The sequence below is a fragment of the Fundulus heteroclitus genome, chromosome 5 (assembly GCF_011125445.2).
Source record: "Fundulus heteroclitus isolate FHET01 chromosome 5, MU-UCD_Fhet_4.1, whole genome shotgun sequence".
NCBI lineage: Eukaryota > Metazoa > Chordata > Actinopteri > Cyprinodontiformes > Fundulidae > Fundulus > Fundulus heteroclitus.
Window position 1 is genome coordinate 9,589,592 of NC_046365.1, and position 23,444 is coordinate 9,613,035.

The following is a 23,444-nucleotide window of genomic DNA, read 5'->3' on the forward strand; positions in this document are numbered from 1 at the left end:
GACAATCCTTTGCTTTTAGTTTATTGATCCGAGTAATATAATTACATCGGGACTGCGGCCGTGCCAAGTTGCACCAAGATGCAGTCAGGCTGGAAGGTAAGTGCTGATGTCAGCATGCAAACATGCTGAAGCTGCTAACGGTAACTGTGCATGTTAGCGGGGATGTGTGTGTCAGCAAACCACCAGGGCTGTCCGTAGCAGCGCTTGCCTGGCTTCTCATCAGAGGAGAGTGCCACCTATTAACATATGATGGTGATAAAAACGCCCGTCTGTAGCGATGCACAGAGGAGTCAGCTGTGGAGCAGAACCAGAGGATTTTCAGCTCCACCAGCCAGTACCACAATCACAAATCCTCAACGGTAACAAGTCGCGCTCGAAGCAACACTCTCCGGTTTGGAAGTGGCTACTGAGGGAAGAGAGCCTTAAATTTGATACAAGAAGCTTCTGGAAGAGAAACCGTATTTTCTATAGATGCAGGCTGACGCTACAGAGATCTCAGCCTCGCCGGCTGCTCGTCATTTTACTCCTTTGGCTTTCTGAGCTTTGCTCATTTAGTACCCAACTTTTCCAGACAAAAAAAGACAAACACCTTGGAGACATTTTGCCAAGTTGGCACACAGTCAAACTCACCAGGCATTAAACCAGAAAGGCTAATTGGACCTCTGTTTTTTTCCTGTTAAAATGTCCACCTCTGTCCAGTGTTGTAGTCAAGTCACTATGCCTCGAGTCCGAGTCCAGGTTCGAGTCTCCAGTGTTCAAGTCTGAGTCAAGTTCAAGTCATTAAAAAAAAAAATCAGAGTCGAGTCCGAGTCAAGTCCACTACTCATCCGAGTCAAGTCAGAGTTGAGTCATTATTGATCAAGTCGAGTCCAAGTTCCGCACTAAAGTAAGCATAGCCTACATGTTTTTAAACAAAAAAAAAAATAATCCACACTCCACCACATTGCACTGATATTAAAATCATACACCAAATAATATTCTAATGACATATTAAAATTATAGCCTAATGATATAAAAAAAGTCAAATCTTTTTCTCAATATCCGAGTCAGAATGATCTAAATGTGGGAGTCCGAGTCCAAGTTCGAGTCATCAGTGCTCAAGTCCAAGTCAAGTCACGAGTCTCTAAATTTAGCTAATGACTCGAACTCGAGTTCGAGTCTCGGACTCGAGTACTACAACACTGCCTCTGTCTGCCATTGACCAGGCTGTACTTGAAGACATGTGCAGCATTTTAGAAACCTCAGATTCACGGTACTGTGAGGACATCGTCTAGATACACCTGGAACTTGTTAACAGCCAGTAATGCTGACCAAGCCGGGGAACCAAGGCGAGTGCAATTAACCAAGATGACGATCAAAAAAGGAATATTTTTTTCATATTCAGATTTTGGCCTTTTCCTGATTGTAGGCATGCTCTTATTTTGTAACGTCTTCCTGCTGATGCAATTCTCTGCTCCTTTCGAAAAGGTTGAACCAGGCAGCACGATAAGCTCCCCGCAGTCATTTATTGAGAAGTCAGCAAAAGCAAAGATGGGAGAAGAGCATGAGTTGATGCAAGGTCGGTACCAAACATCCAGCGGTAGACGGCACCACTCCGTACTTGGAAGAAGTCGGGCGTGAAATTAGCAAAACTGGAATGGCGTGAAATGGTTAAAGGAGCAAAATGGCCGGCAGCCGCAGAGACCGCTGGTCAGCAGCAGCGCCAGTCTCTTTGTGCGCAAACCCGCTTGGGTTCTGAGTGAGACGCAGATCAGAAACACGTGATGTGCAACATCTGCTGCTCCGTGGCGCCTTCACCTGCCAGACCTGCAGATTACACAGGAAGAGGCACATGCCAGCACATATATTCAGGCTAAATGTAAACACGGTTTTTACCAGTAGCTTCGCTAAAATGTGCATAGATCAGTTTGGTCAAAACAACGTAGCTGTATTTATTAATAGTCCTGATAATACATTGTTTAAAATTTTATTTAATACTCATAAGTAAATATATTCCTTTTTACATTGGCAACTGTTTTGCTACAAATCCAATAGATTGTTAATGAAGATAGTGAGTAATACAGTATTTCTTTTAAATGTTAGTGATTGGAATTGTTTTGCAGAATTGCAATCGCAAATATAAGATATTTAGGACAGCTTAAAATACCAACTCTAATGACTTCATCTTCTTTTGAAACAGTAAAACCTTGTTTTACAGACTCCACTCTCTCACACACACAGTGGGACTTTGTCTCCGGTCCTTTTATTTATTTATTTATTTATCTCTCTCTCTCTCTTATGGCAGAAAGTGATAATGAGAAATATTTTTTTTTATGTTTTTATGTATAGCTCAGCTGACCTTCAGATCTTTTGCACTCATTGAAGAATCTCCTAGTACTGGTTCTGGACCGTTTTGCAGTCTTTCAGGACAGGAATGCTCACAGACCTGCAGCTCAAGTCAGGCAACCATCCACAAAAGGTTTGGAAAATTTTAACGGTGCAAAGCTTGCCTAAACGACATGGAGGTGCAACTTTTTTCAGCACGTTCTCCAACCAAAAGGTGACCAGTGAAGTAGCTTTACGCCGGCATGTTTCCATACGTCTGCAGTAGGCAGCAGTTCACCACTAGAGCCAGGTGCACAACAGAAACGCTTTCATTTCGCTCTCGACACCAAAGGGAAACTGAAGGTATCAAATTTACTGGAAATAAACAAATGGGCCAACATATGTGTGGCCTGCTGAAAGCTGGTTGAGCTGCTGAATAAGGTACTGGATCATTGCTCCAGCGTTTAATCGTCACGAGGGGTTGTTATTATTGCACCTTGTCCACACTGATGCCAGACACAACCCTGATTTAATAAAAATCAATCAGGCAGTGAGGATACCATCTCCAGATATCCTTTTTGTGGAGCTTCTCCACGCCGTAAGCCTGATATGGCACAGCAAGACGCGTGAAACAAATAAAACTCTGCTTTAATTTGAAAGAAGGGGAACAATTCAGCCTTAAAAGTGAGCCAAATGCACTCATTTAAAAATCAAACCAAAACTAATTAATCAGTAAAAAGTTCAACGAGTCTCTGCTTGAGCCAACAAACCTTTTCTCCGTGCACTGGGGACTTTTTCCTCTTCCTTTTATATATTTTTTCGTTCTAAGTCTAGATGTAATTATTTTCATCATGCGTTCCTCGGCCGTTATTAATCTTTAATGATAGTTGTAATGAGGTAGCACAAAAAGAACACACTGGTACTCGTTTACTAGACATCTGCTCGGTGTGTGCGCGCGCCTGTCTGTCCATGCGTGAGTGACAGCGATGCCCATCTGAGCCGCACAATGGATCACTGTCCCTTTGGGAGAGTTAAAAGTGTGTGGGAGGGTGTTTATATCTCTGTGTGTGTGTGAGAGTGTACGCCATCTGTCTCCCAGCTTTTGACCTTTCTTAGCGTCGCACCTGTGACACTGCAGTCCGGCCCCTCGACTCTGTGACAAACCGGGGGACGCACGCGGTCGACACGGATCACGTCAATATTGTGACACAGGAGCAGCAGACTGTGAGGGGGAAACTTTGTCTGTCCGCTGGCAGAGACAAACCCGAGTAAATAAATACAGCAGGAACCCTGGAAGGAAAAGCAAGAAGCGCTGGAAGCTTGGAGAGAAACTGTTCTCTGAACTGCCTTGGCCTGGTTTAGTAGTTCATGCAGCTCCCTGCGTGAGTCCTCATACCTGGTCGCCCACGCTGTCAGGTTTAATCCATCATCTGATAATGGAAAGAGGCAGACACCAACGTGATCCTACCAAGACACGGCCTTCCATCAAAACTGACAGGTTGGTCAACGAGCAAATTCATCGGAGCGGAAACCAAGAGGCCGATGGTGCCTCTGGAGGAGCTGCAGAGTTTCACCGTTGTGGGGGCAACATCCAAACTAATGCCATTTGGTAATAGCGGCAGAAAAGCTGCAGTGTAAAGGCGGCCATTTAAAGTAAGGGACACATCACACGTGTGAGCATTGGTTTCAGTCTGCTCAGAGCAAACACTTTGGCACACAACCCCTACCATGGGGACAGGGAAGCTGGTCAGAGTCAGCGGAGACATGAATGGAGCTGCATGCAGGGCGATCCTGGAAGAAGACCTGCTAGAGGCTCAGAAGACATGAGACTGAGGTAGAGGTTCACCCTCCAGCATCCAGCTGGGCGGGTTCCTGTGTTAGAACGGGCCCGGGTTAGCTTTAGACCTAAATCCAATACAAATCTGTGGCAAGACTTGAAAATTGATATTCACAGATCCTCTCCATTTAATCTGCGCAGGAATGCGTCGGTTCTCCAGCGTGCTTCCAACGACCACATGCGCACGTTTTCAAAAACTTCACTCCTCAAATTTCTGAGGTCATTAACATAGTGGTGTTTGACCACATGTCACGGATCATTCGTCAGTCGGGGGGGGGGGGGGGTCCTACAAGCTCCGGGGTGTCTACATAGGCAACATGTTTTCTTGGACCAGGCACGCCAACTTTCTGTGCTCCGAACTAGCAGAGCGTGTACCCCTCAGGAGACTCAGAGCCCATGGCGTTAGAAAAACGACCACGCTTCCCTTCTACCAGGCAGCGGTGGACAGATCACTTCATTGAGCCACCATTTAAAAAAAAAAAAATATGAGCTGAAAACTGCACCACAAATCCTGGCCGACCCAACCCATGTTCCCCACCATGAGAATGAGCTGCTTCCTTCAGGCCAGAGATACAGGCATTTCTTTAAGAAGGCTAAACAAGACTAAACCTCTCCTCTACTGCTATGATTGACATTTAAACGACACGAGTTTTAGTATGCCTTTGAATATATGTATGCCTTTGAATGCCTTTTATGTGTTATGCCGTACTGCGACTGCTTTGTTGTTAATATTTGATTGTTGAATTGCACCAATTTTTCCTTTATCTGCTTTTAGTGCAGCTCTATTTGCCCAAACCAAGATTCTCCACAGAGACAATAAAAGTGGATTGATTTATTGGTTGGCTGAAGTAAGAACATTGCCCTTTCAGAAACTACTGATCCTGGTAACCGTTCCTCTTTTTCACGCTGATGTAAAGCGAGAGCAGACGTTTCAGTCTCTTTCGGCAAAGAAAAGGTCTAGAAACTGCGGCACCGGCCACCTCTTGTGATTTTTCAGCAGCGTAATCACAAGCAGAAATCCAGTTATCTTACTCCCTCCTGCTCCCCAATAGCGAGCCGTAAATGCGTGTATGCCATTAATCCCCACACTCTGGCACCGCACTCAGTCCCCCCCCCCCCACCCCCCACATACGGAAATCCTTGAACTGCTCCTTCGAGAGTCTCCAAACAGAGACCGTGATCTCCATCTTCAGCGCGTGGCCACTCGAGCCGCGCTGCCAGCAGATTACTGACCGCTGCGTCCAACTTTAACTTCATTCACATTCTCAGATAGCAGCTGTGTCCGCTCATCTAGGCTCCGCAGCTGCGTGAACCCGGGCCAAAATTGCCCATGAGCATCCAAAATAGGATTCTGCTGAGTGATAACATCCCTCACGTCCCTGCCTTCCTGCCCTGGGAAGAGCATCGCACCCTAAATGGGGGGCTCATCTTTTACACGAGCCACGGCAGCCATTATTAATCTCTGGTCATTATGAATATTCCACATCAACGATGGGGAGCTCAGTTATGTAGGGGCCCACAGTGAAAATAAAAAAATACTGACCTCTAAGCGTTTCTCATTCCACGCAATAATACCTGGTTTAAATGAGCGCTCTGTAAACAGCTGATATAATTTTATGCTCTAATTAATGAACAGAAGCTTAAAATAGACCAGAAAATCATTACCATGCGAGGTATTTTCTCCATGTTGTCTAATGAAATTCAATCTGTGATGTTAATAATGTGAGCTGCGATCCTCTGATGAGAGCGCTCTGAATTTATTACGTTCGCCTCCCTCCCCCTCGTTTCCATCCCTCTCTCTCTCTCTCTCTCTGAGACTGATAAGGGAGAGCAGAAACATGTCAGTCAGCTTAGATCAGGTTTTAAGCAGAGAAATGGAAGAAAAAGAAAGCGCGCCATGCTAAATGCTTGTCCGGTGCATCGGCCCGCTGCAGATCAAATGCACTCCCAGGCATGAAGATGATTCAAGGTTGGAGGAAGTCGTTCCGGGGGCAGCAGGCGGGAGCCGAAACAGAGAAACTAGAGCCGCTCCTGAGGAGCTGGAGGTGGAAAGCTGATCACCTGGTTTGGGCAAAGTGTGTGTGTGTGTGTGTGTGTGTGTGTGTGTGTGTGTGTGTGTGGGGAAGCAGGAAGGGAGCGATCCTTTCTGTCCATTACAGATCCAAAGCTAAAATGGAAAAACGAAAACGAACACACATCATTGTGCTCTTAAGCAGCAGCATTGTTACTCCGACCACCACCCGAATGTTTCCACATCTGAAGCACGACTGCTGGGTGAGCAAATGGTGACGTCACCATGTGCCAAAATGTGTTCATACAATAAACAGCAGATGTTTACAATGAAAACTCTAGGGATTAGCTTACAGGCAGCTGCACAGCTTGTACCTTAGTCAGGACTCACGAACATACAACTTTATTTATAAAGCCCTTAAAAAACAACACCGTTGACCAAAAGTGTTGAACGTGAGGAGAAAGTATCAACTTCTCTGAGCTTTTGAATGCATTTGATGTTTTTTGCGGAGATCTTCCAATCAAATCCCAAGAGAGGCCCAGTCAGTTATCTATGTGAGAGTCCTTGACTAAACCCAGCTGCCCATACCCATCGTCAGTGGACTGTCTGTGATTTCATGCCCGCCGCACCCCAACCGAGTCATGAAGCCGCAATTTGGGTGGCTAATTTTCGTGTGTCTAGCTCAGCAAAAGTCACTTTAAGTTTGTAAACATTCTTCTTGATCTAAAAAAATATATATAATCTTTGTTATCCATTGCGCTGCACAGCTTTAAAAAAAAACATGCAGTTGCAACAAACTATGACTTTCTTGAATCTTGCAATGAGTTATTAATGAAGATTAACTCAGATTCTCTCACTGGTCTGTTTTTTTATTCCTTCATCACAATAGCGCCATCAATCCCCCTGAGCTCCAGGATCTTTGTCTCCAACATCCAAGCCAAATGTGTCCAGGAACGATAGTAGAAGCGCAGTTTTAATGCACAGCACCTGAAATATTCTAGTTTTTCCAAGGATTGTATCCAAGCAGTCATTTGTGACTGTGATATTGCAGACATTGATATTGCACAGAAGGCTGGACGTATTTCACAGTTATAGTTTCCCATCGTTTATTTTTCCAACCTTTCATATTTGTGTGCTCTAGTCATGACCTCTTTTTGCTCAGACAGCTTTCCAGATGACACAATCCTGGCCAGAAAGCAGATGAAATTTAAAAAAAGCCATTTAAATGAGTGAATTTCACTGTAAAGTTCCAAGTTTATGAAACAGTATGGCTTCTCTTGCACAGGATCAGATGGAAAGTCGTTAAAATGTGTTCCAAGCTGAAATATCAACAGGACGTATCAAAAAAAAAGAAAGTATGCTAGCATGTCAGAGTTAGCTTACCACTTTACCAAATGTGAGCCAAATCTTTGTTCATTAAAAGGTATAGTAGACAATTTTTCTGGAATTTCTTTCAACTGAGGCCTTCCTCTTCTTCTCATAAACTTTTATGCGGTTTGTTTTTTTGCGCGTTTCAGCCATTTTTAAAGTATACAGTGAGAGCAGCAGAGCTACAATGAATGGCTAACTCCGAAGCTAACTAGAAACAAACACCAGAAGTGCGCAGCAAGATGAAACCAGCAAGGAATGTTTTCCCGCTCATTGGCGTTACGTCACATTGATTGGCATGTGGGACAACCAATAGATAAGATGATACCCCCCAAACTTAAAGCCAAAAAAGATTGACCACTATGCCTTTAAATATACCCAAATTCAAATGGCAAACATAAAAAGTGAAAGTTACAGGAACTTTTTTTAAATGTGGGTGTCTATGAAAAAATCTTCAACCAGAAATAGACGGCAGTCGGGCTGGTCTCATTTTCGAGATTCATAAAGTTGTCTTGGTGGGAGTCAGACATTTAGAAAGGTTCCTATGGGTTTTACAAGTCAAAACTCGATATCTTTCCAGACTCTGCAGTTTTCAGTCCTTTCATGCACTTACAGCTTAAATGCAAAAACTCACTATGATTTTATGGCAGATATTTATAGAGATGTCAAGCCTTTAATTATAGGACCTTACAGAAAAGGGAAGGCATAATAGACAATAATACGACCCAGGGCCCAGATGGATGTCTGTTAAAGAGGAAAGTCAGGAAACACAAATACTCCTCAATTACTGCCTATTAGTTCTGGATCAGGTGGTTATTCACACTGGAGATGCCTATCAACGTCCACTATGCAACGCATGCTATAAAAGGCAGTTTTCAACATTAAAAAACGTATGCCCAACTAATCGCCTGACGCAAAAGTGATGTGCATTATGGACAGCAGTGTTGTCCAAACTTTTTGACATCATAAGCCCAAATTTAACCTTGCCTGCAAGCTGAATTCTTGCGGTATTTGTGCGTTCACAACCACACGAGAAACAACACATGAGTATCTTGTCCCACACCTGCCTCAACCATTTAAGACCGACCAAAAACGGGCAGTATTATGATTTAAGGCGGGACATACAGCTGTGACGAAAGCAAGGGGTCCTGAGCCCACAGCTGGACCAACATAAACACGGCAGTGCAGAAGGACGCACACATAGCTGCTGCTATCACATCTGTTTTGGCAGAATCCACGATTGTCACTATCCAGATAAGCACACCTTAACCAAGTTAACTTGTTGTGGTTTCTCATGATACCTGCTGCTTACGTTTTCATTTAATACCATGATTGGCTAAAAACCAACCTCGCTTTGTCCAATCAGCTGTGAAGGTTCTGCTGAATGTGTAAGATGTTTGCCTTAATAAAACAAAGTTGTACAGCTTCTTAACTTTTTGGGTCAAAAGTTTTCATCGTCGTTCAGAAATCATAAAGAAGTTTTTGTGAAACATTGGCCCAGAATTCACACATAACACAAAGACAAAATGCTTAAGTTGAATGCATCGACAGCACTTCCTGAGAAGCTAAAAAGTGAGCAAAATGTCCTTACTATCTGATAAGATTTAAATGTTCCAGTAAAAAAAAAAAAAAAAACTGTCTGGTATACGCTTCACAAATATAGTAAAAAGTTTTTGTATTATCTATTCAAATTATTAGTTTTAGGACTTTGAAGCAATTGTGCAAACCACTGTGTGACTATATTCTGCTAATATGATTTTATTCTCATAATTAAAAAGAAATTGTATCACCACATTCTCTGACACTGCAAAGTTGTATTAACAATATGATTAAAGTTTGATATATTACAACTTTCATTGTAACACAATATGAACTATTACGATGTTGGCAAGAATGTAGCCGTGTAAACCTGAAATATCTGTCATCCCGTCCATCTGCATCAGCTCCATTAGCTGGAGGGCCAATTTAGTACCATACCTGAACTATGGTCGGCTGCCACATAAAATTATTCCAAGGGCTGCAATTGGCCCCTTGGCTGTACTTTGACACCTCTGATGTACAGCATCCACTAAAAACGCTCATTAATTTCTGATGTGTGAATTGTTTTGTACGTCTGTCATTTTTCTTCGCAATAAAGCCAAGTGTGAAGAGGCTTTTTGAAAAGGATTGCTCTGACCGTGATGTACTGCAGGCAAGATAATAGGCACCCAAAACTCCAGACGACCTTATTTCGAAAACAACTGAACAACAACCGATGCGTTTTAAAAATCTCTACCAGCCAATTCTAACTGCGGTGGAATATTTATTTCTAATTTCTCACATCGATCAGTTACATGAAATGTTTTTGCAACTTCTGGCAATAAATATATAAATATCCTACCTGTGTTTTTTTTTGTTTTTTTTTAAACCAGTTTGCCCTGCCTCTCACCTTCACTCGGACGATTTTAACTTTATTTAAATTGTCTTTGAACATTTGCCTTACAGCTGGTACAGAATTACTAGCTAGGCTCGAAGAACAGCTCATTTTGATGCAAATGCTATTTGGCTCCATGTCTGCGCAGCTAGAGTTATAAAAGAAGGCGTTGTTTGCTTGTTAATGTTTTCCTCTGTAATTTATTAATCACCCATGAGTTATTTATGAGGTAGGAAAAAAAAAAGGAAAAATAAACCCTTTTATGACAGCACTATGCAGATACTTATTGTATCAGGAAAACACAACATGGACAGGACATCTGAACACTCATCGTGGTTCTTTCTGATGAACTTTAATGTCACAAAGTCTTCCGTGTTTCTGTGGCTGTTTTGTTTGCCGGTGTCGCAGAACTGGATATCCCTGTGGCAAACTAGGCCAAAGATTAATGCAAAGCTAAACGCTTTTAAACGGCCTGTGATTGTTGGTCACTTCATTTGAAGGTGAACCCTAACTTGCCCTAGAGATTCAGTGCCTTGCAAAACTATTCATACCCCCTAATCTTTGTAATATTCTTCACATCAATACCAATGTATCATTTAAGTATAATTGCAGTTCATCATTTGATGCGATAGGCCAACACAAAGTAGGTCCTTGCTTTTGAGGGAGGAAAATGATTGTGGCCATGTTTTTTTGAAAAATCTTGGCATGAACTTGTGTTCAGAGCCAATAGCTTGTAGAATCACCCTTTTCTTTGTATATCTAGAGACTAAAGCTTTTGCCCAAAGCATGATGTTGTCATTACCATTTCAATGTGGGAATGGAGTGTTTAGCATTAGGTTTCCATCACACAGTGTTTAGGTACATTTTGCTCATCCCCCCCCCCCATGTTTGCTGTGTCTAATACATAAATGGTAAATGGTCTGTGGTGGTATAGCGCTTTATCCAGTCCTGAAGATCCCAAAGTGCTTCACACCACATCCAACCACTCACATGGCGGTGAGCTACATCGTAGACACAGCTGCCCTGTGCCAGACTGACAGAAGCGGGGCTGCCAGACAATCGGCGCCACCGGGCCCTCTGAAATGGCTTTTGGAAAACTGTCAACGAGACTTCAAACAAGCTTCTTTTTTTTACCTCTCTTAAATAAAAAAGGACCAGACTTGTGAAATCCATGAGAAATGGTTCAGTAACGGATAAAATCATCTTATGCACAATATGGACTCTTTACTGCAAAAAAAATGACTCCACATTACATGATGAAGCCTTAAAATAGGCCAATAAAGCCAAAACAAATCAATTAAGCTCGCCAGGGAAATGTTATTAAGGTAGCTGCCAGCTGCAGAGGAAATCATTGACTATGCGCAGTGAAATTCTACCTCCTGACCCATTTGCTGGGGGAACTACCTTCCTGCTGTGCTGTAAAATGTTCCTCACAGCTCCTGTGTTGTCATTTGCGAGTCCCAACGTCGATGACTCACGACGCATCTCGCTCGGCTACGGATGATGAGTCAGACTTGGACTCGGCGAGCGGTGAGGCAACTGGACAGAATGATAGTAACGTAAAATTGAATAGAGCACCACCACAGGTCTGATCAGGTGAACCCGGAGTTGTTGATGCTTTGAGGCGATGCAATTCGATGAGTATTAAAGCAGTCGGCAGCTCGGTCGGACGCTCGGCGCAGTTTGCTCAAGCAGACTCCAGCCAGCAGGAGAACGGACTACCCCGGCTGTTAGTGCTGCTTCTGACGGACGAAAATAGAAGCAGGAACACAAGCCAAAAAAAAAAAAAAAAAAAAAACGGCATTTGTGTTTTACAGCCAGGCTTTTCAGAGGAGATCCACTTTGGCCGCATCTTGGTGGTCTTCTCTCTGTCGCATGCACCGTGTGGAAAAGCCCGGTATCTACACAAACACCGCGTTGCTTTGCGTGCAGATTTTCTATCTGCTCTTACAAGCCGTCAAGCTATGAGCCTTTTGCTGACTGCGAGCGGCTCGAGATTCACATCAGGATAAAAGCCTCGGCTGAATAAATGCACTCAGAAAGGAGGGGGAGAGAGGGGGGGGGCAAGAGGAGGAACACAAAGACACAAAAGAAGGGCAGTCCTGGTCAATTGGAAGAGAGCAAATGTATGCAGTGTGTTTGTGTCAGCACTCAGGTCCGCTCTGTGTAAGCGTGCAACCTGCGCACGCGAGCGCCTCAGCGTGTGTGTGTGCGCGTTGGTGCGTGTGCTCCCCCTGGCGTCGGGACGTTGCGAGGTTGTGTGCGAGTGCGTGCGTCGGCCCCCACGAAAGACAGTGAGTCAGAGCGGTAGCTGTGGCCGGCTTCCTTTCGGGTCAGTTAGCAGCACCGAGCGGGTCTGAGGAGGCACGTTAAAAAAGCGTGCCCGTCCGCGGCCGTCCCGCCCGCGCCACGCAAGGAGACGAGAGGGGAGGAGACGAAGAGGAGAGGAAAACACGATTCACACTAACTAGGCCATCGCTGGGTCATTTCACATGAATAAAGTCGTTTGGGGATCTTTACTTCCTCTGGGCGTCAGCGTCTCGCTACAGGCCGTTAACAGCAGCTCACGTTTTGTCTGAGGAAGTTCAGCGCTCGGGTCACGTCTTGGGTTTTATTTTATTTTTTACTCAGTGCTGCGGAAAAGAAAAACAGCTGGAAAAACGTTGATATGTGTCTGTGGCACAGCGAAGAGCCAGGAGACACCCTCTTGTTATATTATTCCATCCCACGCCATCCCCCCACCCCTCACCCACTTGCTCTTCCCCACTCCTCTTGCTGCTGCTCTCCCTCTCCTCCCACTCTCTCCCTCTGCTGTGCGCTTCTCTTCTTTACGCTTCATAAAATCCAGACGGGACCCCGCGTATATGTCCCGCCCCCACACTTGTCAATCAGGACAATTTGCGTCTTAGCAACTGGATAGCGGCAGTGTTTAAGCTCCGCCCACTCCTCCGTTCTCCGTCTCCTTATAGGGTCAGACGTCTGTTCATCAAACCAAAGCCCCCTCCCAACCGCTCCGGTGGACTGCGTTAAACCTGTTAAAACTGTTTGACATCGTCACGTTGAAGTTACAGACCTTAATTTATTTTACTGTTAATTGATGTGATAGACCAACGCCAATTAGCAGAGCTTGCACCAAGTCAATACCTCACATGTATGGAGTCTCTATTGTCACGTCTCAAGTCATGACTAACAAGTACTCAGTCAAGTTCAAGTCCAATGGATTTAATTTCAAGTCTTGACAAGTCCATACATTGTTTCAGCAATTTATGAACATGTTTCAATTTATGAACTTGTTTCTTGAAGGCTTTCAACCCTGCAGGGGACTGGCGACTTGTCCAGGGTGTACCCTACCTGTTATTGGTTGGCAGCTGGGACGGCCTCCATAACCAGAGTTTTAACTTCAAAGAGAGCATCAAGTCGTTTCAAGACGCTCAAATCCAAGTCAAGCCACACGTCCTCCGATCTGTGACTCAAGTCTGACTCAAGTCAAAGTCCAAACCTTTGCCAATTAATACATTATAGCCAAGTTGAAACTGTTTTTATGTCTAGACAACATTTGTATTCTTCCCTCCAAGTCAGTACTTTGTAGAATAAACTAATATTTTGGGATATGTCCCTACCTTCTTTGCTTTTTTGGAGACTGAAATGTTTTTCAAATTATTCTTTGCAAATCAGCTCAATGGTCACTAGAAAATCGACCGATACAGTATTTTTAAGGCCGATACGATTCTGACATTAGTCTAACCGATAACCGATTTTTTGGCAATTTTTCAGAGCTGATTCTTGACGCCGATATTGTTTTTTTCTTCCTCCATTTACATGATAAAAATGACAATGATAACAAATGTTATGCACGTCTCAAAGCTTGATTTTAAACCAGCTAATATCAACCAGCTTCAAACTGCCCTGTGAGTCGAACATCTGTCACGCCTCTTATGGTAACACTTTGTTCTGTCGCAGCGAGGAATGAGCCTCCTTAGTTCAATGGAGAGAAGGAGAAGAAAAAACACTGACCACCGCTGCAGTGTATGGAGATCATTTTATGGAAATTTAGATGCTGTACGCATAGTGATCGGTAATTACTTTTATGTGGATACGTAATTCTCCATGGGAACAAAACATGCGCACAGCCGTGGCAGCTCGCCAGTTGGCGATCAGACGTGGGTTTTTAGATACAGAAACAGAAAAAAAAAAACGCTGTTTCCTCACACTCACAGTGAGAAAGCTTTCAAAGGACAGATAGAGCTAAATTAGACCGTTAAAACTGCATCAAAAGTTTCAAAATGTACCCTGGTTGTTGTTGGCACCCAGTTTTGCAATACTATCAGCTACTTTCTGTGGAGGGTTGGAGTGGCAATATATGCGCTTCACATGATCTCAAGGCATGGCTGCTGAATGGGCTAATGAATTGGTATCAGTCGATAATTGACCAAAAATATCGGTCGACCACTAATGGTCACACTGGACGTCTAAACATTATTTCCCTGCCTTGCCCTGTATTTAGCTCCATTCATCTCCCCACTACAAGCTCCCCTGTCCCTGCAGAAGAGCAACCAGACCCACAGCATGCTACTGCCAGCACCATGTTTTACCGTAGGGATAATTTGTTCGAGGGAGTTTGCAGTACTGTTCCATACCAGCTGTGCAATATCTCAAAAGTAAAATGTTTGCCCCCTTCTTTGAAAATTGTTGCTCCAATACTTAAATACTGACCCGATCTAAAGCTTTTGATTGCATCCAAAGCAGTAAGTTTGGGTAAATTTGTCCCCCAGGAATGCCCCTTATTCAGCTCCATGCATCTCCCAATCAACTCTTCATCAGTCACCAGTTGCTTGACGCATCAAAATCCCAAATTGTGGAAAACAGGGTCAGCACAAATTTAAAAAGGCCTGTCCCCCGTCATTTAGAAACGTGTTATGAAGACCCACCTGATCGAGTTGGCACACTCTCCAATCAGGAAACATTTTTATTTTGTTCTGATCATGCTTTTTTTTCCTGACTTCTATGTTTTGTGTTCTTACAGACACTTTTTCTTGTATTATATCTGCAAAGATTTTACTCATTTCTAATGCTTTTTATCCGTTTAACTACTCTAAGTTCAGTACATTGGACTGGTTGCTGTTTTTAAAAGTGCTTAATAAATAAAGATGGCTTGGCTTTCCTGTCCCATCTTTAAAAAAAAAAAGGCCTCCCCAAAGCATAATACTGCCACCATTGTGTTTTACAGTGGAGGGATGGTGGGTAAGATGAGGTTTCTGCCACACAGCGTTTTGCAAGGGGGCTTAAAAGTTAAATTTTGAGAACCAGAGAACCTGATTCCAGATGTCTGATGTCTCCCCTCCATGGCTCATAAAAAAAAAAAAAAAAAAAAAACTGCCTACTGGTCCTCTAATAGCTTTTCTTTCAACAATCCCTGCCACAAAAGCCACAAAAGCTGCGGCCTTTTATGAAAGATAAGCAATCCATAACAAAAAGAGAGGATGACACCCGACAAACACATGTGCAGGTGAGCACACAAGCTTGCTAAAAGACGTGTGTTTACCCAACCAGCACAAAAAGTAAGGTATGACCATGAAACCAGTTTGGCTTGTTCTGGGAAGGCCTTAGCTTCAGGGCGACACGTGTCCTGTTGTCCAGTTTGCTCTTAAAAAAAAAAAAAAAAAAACGCACGCAAGCCGGCCGGAGGACGGTGTCGTCACTGTCAACTGCGCCCTGTGAAGAGTCAATGAAGGCGACCCACTGTCTGTCACAGAGGCCGTGTTATTTTTATGCCTTAGATGGCCTCCCTGCGAGCAGCTCCACGGCAGTCAGACCCGACTGCTACAGCGGCACAACTGTCACAGCAGCTCAAGACTGACGCCCTTTCATAACTTATCTTTTCAGAGTGCAAAAGGTGCTTAACCTCTCGCAGCTCGCCCGATCTCCGCTCTCCTCCCGCCTCGAACCGGCCAACGATCAGCACAAAACGAGTGAGTCACGCAAGTTGCCACAGCAACACGGCTCATTGGGATCATTTAACAACTTTCATTGTAAAAACCCGAGCGAAGAATCAATAACAAGATTTGAGGAGGCGTGGGAGGGGTAGGAGAGGGGTTGGATCCTCGCAACCCATTAACAGTTTATGCAAGCGCGCTAGCATGTGCTGTGCTTCGGCAAGCGGTAGGCGTCTCTCCCTCGCCCCGGGGCGCACGCTTAGGTGGGGCTGGAGAAAAATATTTCTTGTCTTTTGAACCTGATCTGCCGCTCCGACTCCTGCAGCAAAAGGCCAACCTTATTAGCGCATGCAGCACTATCGGGGAGCTAATAAATTACTCCCATCACACGGCGCCTTTACACACTCCTAACTGCAGAGTCAGCTCCAGGAGCGTCCCGCAGAGCGAACGGGGGCCGCTCTGCCAGACCCGCTGCTCCGTTACGGCTCAGAGTCCGTCGCCTCGCCGGTCCCTTCCACAGCCGAGCGTCAGAACTGTCCGAAGGTGTCCAGTCACCTTACAAATCCATTCCCTGGTCTCGTGCTGCTGTCCTCTTTCGTTTCTCCCGGCCCATCCCCCGTTCCTGGGGCTCTTAAATGAAAACATTGAGATAACAGCTGCCAGGGCCCCAGGGAGAGCGAGAGGAGGGAGAAAAGAGGTCAAACAGTAAAGAGAGCAGGAATCTAAAGGTACAGCTGAAAAAGAAGCACACACACACACACACACACACACACACACACACACTCTGGTCCTGACTCACGCCGACTGAAATGTAATATGAACATGACACTTCATGCACCAACTTTGCAGCCCACAGTGTGCGCTTCAGCTTCTGTGTGTTTGTGAAATGTGTGACACACAGACATTACAGTGAGGAGGTGTTTGGAGCTGAACAGAAGAGATGCAGAAGGAAACAAGAGAAAGTAAAAGTGAGTACGGTAATAACAAAGGGAGAGAGAGAGTAAAAAAAAAAAAAAAAGACATGAGCAACTGTTCGGCGGACACCTGTCCCTTTCGCTCAGGGGTAATGTACAGAGACAGCTGCAGGAATAATACAGACTTTTCACCTTCCTCTCCCCCCAATCTGGCCCTTTTATTTCCACTCTTCTGCCGGAGAAGCGTCTAAAGAGCCGGGGTGTTGCTAAACAGCCACATCCAGCTGTACGGTCTAACGCAGCGAGCGGCGCTCTCACATGGATTCCTCTGAGTATACATAATACATGGCCGAGCACAGTTTTTTTTTTTTGGCAGCGGCAGCTCTTCAGATTGCGTGCACACTTCTAGCTCCGGGCATGGAGAACAGATGCCACAACAACAACAGCGGCAACAATAACGCATCGCCGCTCGTGCGTCTCGCCGTAGCGGAATCATGATTGCGGGCGTTCGCTCCCCCCCCCCCCCCCCGTTTGTAGCGGCGACGGTCGGGTCCTAACAGGAGTCCGGCGTGTCCGGCCGGGGACCGCTGTGGCAAACGGGTCAGGCGGAGTCCTCGTCTGTTAGCACTTAATTAACATTTCACGCTCGGTGACAGCGGCCGGCGCTCTCGTGCGGCGTCGCGTACGGACGGCGGCGGCGGGTTTGGAAAGACACGGAGAGAGACACTCACCGACAGCACGTTAGGATAGTACAGTCCCATCATCGTATACTGTGCAACAACTCCAACTGTCGCCGCTCCTCGCTCCTTTCCTCTTCTCGCGCTGCCTCGCCTTCTCTCCCTCTCTCCGAGCCTGTGTCACCTCACCAGCTCCGTCTCTCTTGTCTGTCTCACAGATTCAAAATCTCCCTCTCTCTGCCCCCGCTCCCTCCGTCTGCCCTGCCAATCCCCACCCCACCTCCTCCTCCTCCTCTTCCTCCTCCTCCTCCTCTGCTGGCCTCTGTCCCTGTCACTCTCCCTCGCGTGCTTTCTTCTGTATTCCCCCTCTCTCTGTTTCTCTCCTCTCCCACTCAATCTTTTCTCTTCTTTGCCTCTCCCACTCGCTCCTTGCTTTCCTTCTACCCCCAGCTTTCCTTTTCGCTGCTGTGCCCTTGCCTGCTCATCTCTTCTGTCTCTTCTCCAGTCCTCCTCCTCTGCTCCGCTCTCTCACCCAGAGAGCCTGACGCCTCCTCCTCCTCCTCCTCCTCCTCCCCCCTCCTACTTCGCTGCTTCTGTCACACCTGCAAACTTTCCCCTCCCCTCTGCTTCCTTCTCATGTCGCAGTCCTCCCCTCCTCTTCCTCTGTTCTCTTTCTCCATGTAGGTGAGTTAACTGGGGCTGCTGGCACCACTGGGAGAGGAAGACAAGACTTTCCCTGCATTCCTACTCAGACATGCACCTTGTTACACAAAAAGTGCTGCCGACTGCACACAACGCTTGCATTTTGTTCAATGTTCACAAGACATGGCTTCCAAACAAATACCGTCACAATTCAACTCGACTCCACGAATGTTTTCATCTAAACAGAGGCTTAAAGGGCCACTAAACCTGCTACATTTGTACAAAATTGCACAATTGTAAGCATTTTGTCAACTAAATCCTTATGACAAATCGTAAGGAGAGATGCAGATATCGCAGGAGGAAGTCAAACATCATCTCCATGATAGTTTAGCCTTTATTTTGAAACTAGTCAAAGCTAGTTTTACAACAGCTGCTCTTTCTCTCCCTCATACACACAGTTATGCTCTTAGTGTAAATAATTGTGGCCTTCTCGCCACACTAAAAATACTTTGAATGCTACGCCAGGTTGAAAGCTTTACAAAAACAAAGGTTGGATATCACGTGTTAGCATAGCAAAGTCGTTTACACTTGCGAATATAGCGACTTTTCTAACATACATAGACATATTTATGTTTAGTTGTTTTAAATGGATGAATTCTGTTAAAGCAGGGAGAATTAACTGGACTAAACCCGACAACTGTGCAAAAACCTAAAATTATAGCGTGACTCCATCACGGTGGTTCACCAAGGAAAATTTCTGAAGCTAATGTCTCGCTCAGCTAGCTACTGGTGCTTTTTTGCTAACGCTAAGGTTGCTAAAGTTGTCCGATATCTTTTCCTCCAAAAATGTACAATGTACCAGCTAATGTCGCTAGCATGCTAACGGGTCTCAATTGTGGTGGAGCTGCTAAAAACAATTGTTTGCTTGTGTTAATACTGTTGTTGGTGTTGTAATGTTGCGAGAAAAGCCTTTGTGTTTCGCTAAAACTAAATTAAAGCCCTGTCTACACTTAAATGGATATTTAACAGATGCTCTGTGTTGCATCTCTCACCGAAAAGGAAACTGATAAACAAAGAAAGAACATAACCAGATTTTACCGGCTCCGTTAGCAATGCATCTCTGTGCATTTACAACTTAGTGGTACAATAATTCAATAGCCTGCTTCTTTGGCTGATTCTTACAGTGAAGTTTGAGATGTCTCTGTTGTTTCTCCACTTTGGTTTCAACTCTGCTTTGGTCAACTTGCATCAAGAGAGTCAGTGACTAAGAGCAAAGGCTAAACAGCGTCAAAGAAACCGAGACGCTCATGAAGATACGCCAAAAAAATAAAATAAAATAAAAATCAGTGAATAAACGCCATCAAACTATCTACAGCTTGACCAACCCGACTCAATCAGTTGATTTAAAAAAAAAAAAAAAAAAAAAAAAAAAAAAAACACACAGCATACCAAAACGGAAACAGTTGCTAACCACAAACCTCTTCTGCAACAAAGTGGTTACTGTGGGAAAAAGACTCATAGTTGGCAATTTCCAGTATTGGTGAGATATTTAAATAGTCAGACGAAGCTCAATCCTTCCAAGAAGCTACTTTAGAAAATATTTTTTATGTCATCCTTTATTCAGGATGCTACTCTTTACCACAGATTTTAAAGGGCTGCCTTAATTTCCAAAACCAGCATGTTATTAGTTAGTGTTAGTATTTTTTCCCTGTTTAAGGCGAGGTTCTCAATTCTCTAAATAATACGGTGATTGATTTTTACAGCTGGTTATGCTAACGACGCTGATCGGTAACATAGGACGTTTAAGCCAAAGACAAATAATTTTATCTTTGTTTTAAAATAGTAAAACACTGATTTACAGCCACTGGCTCTCTCTCCTGGTGTTGCATCTGCTCCTAATACAGAATGATAGTTTTCACTACTTATTGTAGCTCCTAAAGAAAACTTTGAATAGGATAAAATAAATATAAGGAGGTCAAAAATAAAAAAACAATAAAAAAAACAATGACTAATTAGAAATCGGTGGAAAATCTTTTTTCGTCTCTAATGTAGCCAATGGAGTTTAACTACAGCCACCCAAGGAAATTCATTATCTAAAATAACTATTTCATACATCCAACGCTGAGCCACTAAGAAGCTGCATTGGTAATTCATAACGTCAGGAACTTCTTATCTCCTCTAATATTAAGTCTAGAGGCTTGCATCACATCCATTCTGGTTAAAGCTTTGAGTCTGCCCGCTCATTTTTAAGCAAAAAATATTTTTTAAAGGCATTTGGTCGATGTTCTAGATTGATAGGCTGAGATTTATAAGGAAGCAGAAAGCTCGTTTTAACGTTAAGAAGTTTTTCAGCAGACATGGCAGTTTTTCTGTTGTAGTTTTTTTTTTTTTTTAATAATACGTTTTATAATAGAGCCTTCCCTTAATTTATTTTGGCTGCTATAAATAACCGCAGTCGTGCCTAGCGGTCTTACATAACGATTAGAGCTCTGGCAGTGTTTGAAGACCTTGGAATCGAGACTTTAAAAAGGAAGACGAATATTCAGAGATTTTTTTCTTTTTGTGTGTGTTATTTTGGCACATTAGCTGCCAGGTTTTTTAAGATACTTAAAGGCACATTCAGGATTCCTCGCATAAACCCGTTTAAGATTGTTTTTTTTATAATTTCTTTCTGCTCAGTACCCCTCAGCTCTAGCCGACTCAACTTTACATTAAAAACAAAACCACTTAATTCCTATAGCTGAAGGATTCATTTCAGCCCTCTGCCTATCGAGGGGTTGTTTCTTCCTTCACACACACACACACACACACACACACACACACAGCTCCTGCGACTCTCTAGGCTCTTCCTTTCAGGAGCCTTTGATCGCATCATTCTCACACTCCTGTTGACAGTTTAGCACCTCGGCGTTGTGGAAACCTCCGCTGGCCGGCATTGTTTTCTTCCTCCCTGCACCCCCCCACTCCGGCTCCCTGGCCAGTTCACACCTCCGAGACCCGAGAGAAAGCCCTGACTGACTCCTTGCCATATCAGAAAGAAATTGCTCAGCACACAGCAGAAAAAAAAAAAAAACTTTATCAGTAGCCCTGAAACGTCGTTTGGAAGGAAACGAGTCAAAGCCTCGTCGTTTGCCAATGAAATAAAATCCATCTAATTGACTCCCAGGCATCCACCGCATCTACTTAGCTGTACTGGAACGGAAAACGTAGTCGTACTGCGGCAAATAAAAGTGCACGCGTGAAGACCAAAGGCAGATAAAGAGCCGATAAAGCAGCCAGAGGTTGCTGAGCTTCGCAGAGAGCGAGGGATGAGGGGATTACGGGCAGAGGCTGAGAGGATGAGTGGATGAACACAGGATGATCTAAGGATTAACCACGTAAACTGAGCAGCCTAATAACACATTCAGCCAGCTAATACAAATGCCAGCAAACAGATTGTGTACTTACACACGCACACACAAAAACATGTGATACAGCTGATTTTTCTTTAAAGAATTATCTTTTTTTTTTTCTTCATTTGTGGGCAGATCAACAACAATCTGCTGCCATTTACAGGCCTGAAGATGAAATAAACGTGTCCTGCGAGCTTAAAAGATGATTACTATCATCGAGGACGGAGAGGAAAGTAGGTGGAGGATAGGAATAGATGAGTGATGGTTGTGGAGGCACATCTTCCTCTACACAACCATTAAAGTGAAATCTACACCCCCACCTTGTGGCTCAGAGAACAACACCGAGCCATAATAGTGCAGAACGCAGACTGCAGGAATGTGGCTTATTATACAACTAACCCTTTTACAGGTGCTCTTACCTGACTGTGAGATGGGTATCCATGGTAGCTGAGGGTCAAAGGATCGTTGTTCTGAAAGAGAGGAGCAGATTTTTTTTTTTTTGTAAACACGGGCCTGTAATTTCAACGGCAAACAGACACTGTGGATTTTCAGCACTCAGGAAAGCAGTGTCATCTGTTGTTGTGTCTCTATCTGACTTTACAGTTAGATGGCATTTGTTTGACCCCACCCCCACCCCCCCACTCAAATTAACTTCACTGGTGACACACTCCCGCAATCTCCAGTCAGCCTCCTCTCCGGTTTTCCACCCGGCGGATCCCTTTTGTCTGCTTGTTAATACGCGATAACGGGGGTGAGGGAGCCCGTGCGAGCGACGGATGAAAGGCAGGAAAAGAAAGGAAGAGCGTTGGCACGCCTCTTAAAAAAGAAAAAAAAAAAATCACAAATAGGTCAGGAGTGTCGGCGAGCGTGAAGCCCACTGGTGTGGAATGCCATCATAAGGCCTTATGCAACCTCTAACGAGCTCCTTTAAATGTTCTGGCTGCTCGGAGCAAAGCCTGCGACATCAAACGTCTGGAGAACGAAGCAGAGAAAGTCATTCCGGGCCAATTTGCCCCTTCGCCAACTCGCACCCCCCCTTTCATACCTACATCATGTAGCAATCTCGTCCTACTCCACTTCCCGGCTGGACGTCAAAATGTTTTTGGCTTAAATGCAGTAATAAAGTCATATTGTGAAAACTATAGGATGCCACCCACCGCTCCGCATAGCGCCCGTTTAAACCTACATTTGCCAACCTATGAGCAGCTGCCAGCGGGCTCTCCTCACCAAATAACCCGACTAATTACCCACATAAAATCAGTTTATTATACATTTATCATATAAATACCAGAATGCTAAAATGGCATAATACTCTGCTCAATAAGCATGCGTACTAAAAAGCTACAACTGAATTCAGAGGTTATTTATTTTATTTTTCTGCTAAAGTTGTAACATTATTTTCACCTCATTCATCGATGGGTTCTAATATTTCAGCAGTAATCAGAATCATGTTGGATTTTACATATTAAAAAAAGCAACTAGATCATGTTAAAACCGGCTTGCTTTCAATTTTGTGAGGTTTTGTACAGGAATGCTATTATTAATAATAATAATAATAATAATAATAATAATAATAATAATAATAATAATAATAATAATAATAATAATAATAATAATAATAATAAGAGCCCCATGCACGGGCCCAGTCCTGCTAGAGGGGCGATGTTCATCTCCACTGTCGCCGCATGCTTGTTCAGGATATTGTTACAGAGCGAACGATTAAATCTTTAAATATAAACAAACTGAGGTCCATGCTTCCCATTACATCTTGGGAACATCTTTACACATACGCATAATGCTGTTTCCCCAGCTATTATGCCAATATTTGTTTGTTTTTTTTCATTAAAAATGAGACTTCACGGCAATTACAGCACGCTTGGAAAAGCTGAAAAACAGATTCTCCTGTCCCTGCCTGCATATCGGTAGATTACAAAACATCTCCGCTCCTCCCTC

At 44.1% G+C, this 23,444-nt stretch overlaps 1 protein-coding gene across 1 annotated transcript in view; it reads right to left on the reverse strand.

Moving 5' to 3' along the window:
* Window positions 1–23,444, reverse strand: part of rbfox2 (RNA binding fox-1 homolog 2) — a 61,472-nt gene that overhangs the window by 24,441 nt on the left and 13,587 nt on the right. The window contains 1 exon segment of the mRNA XM_012877631.3: window positions 21,911–21,961. Coding sequence (XP_012733085.2) covers window positions 21,911–21,961 — 51 coding nt within the window.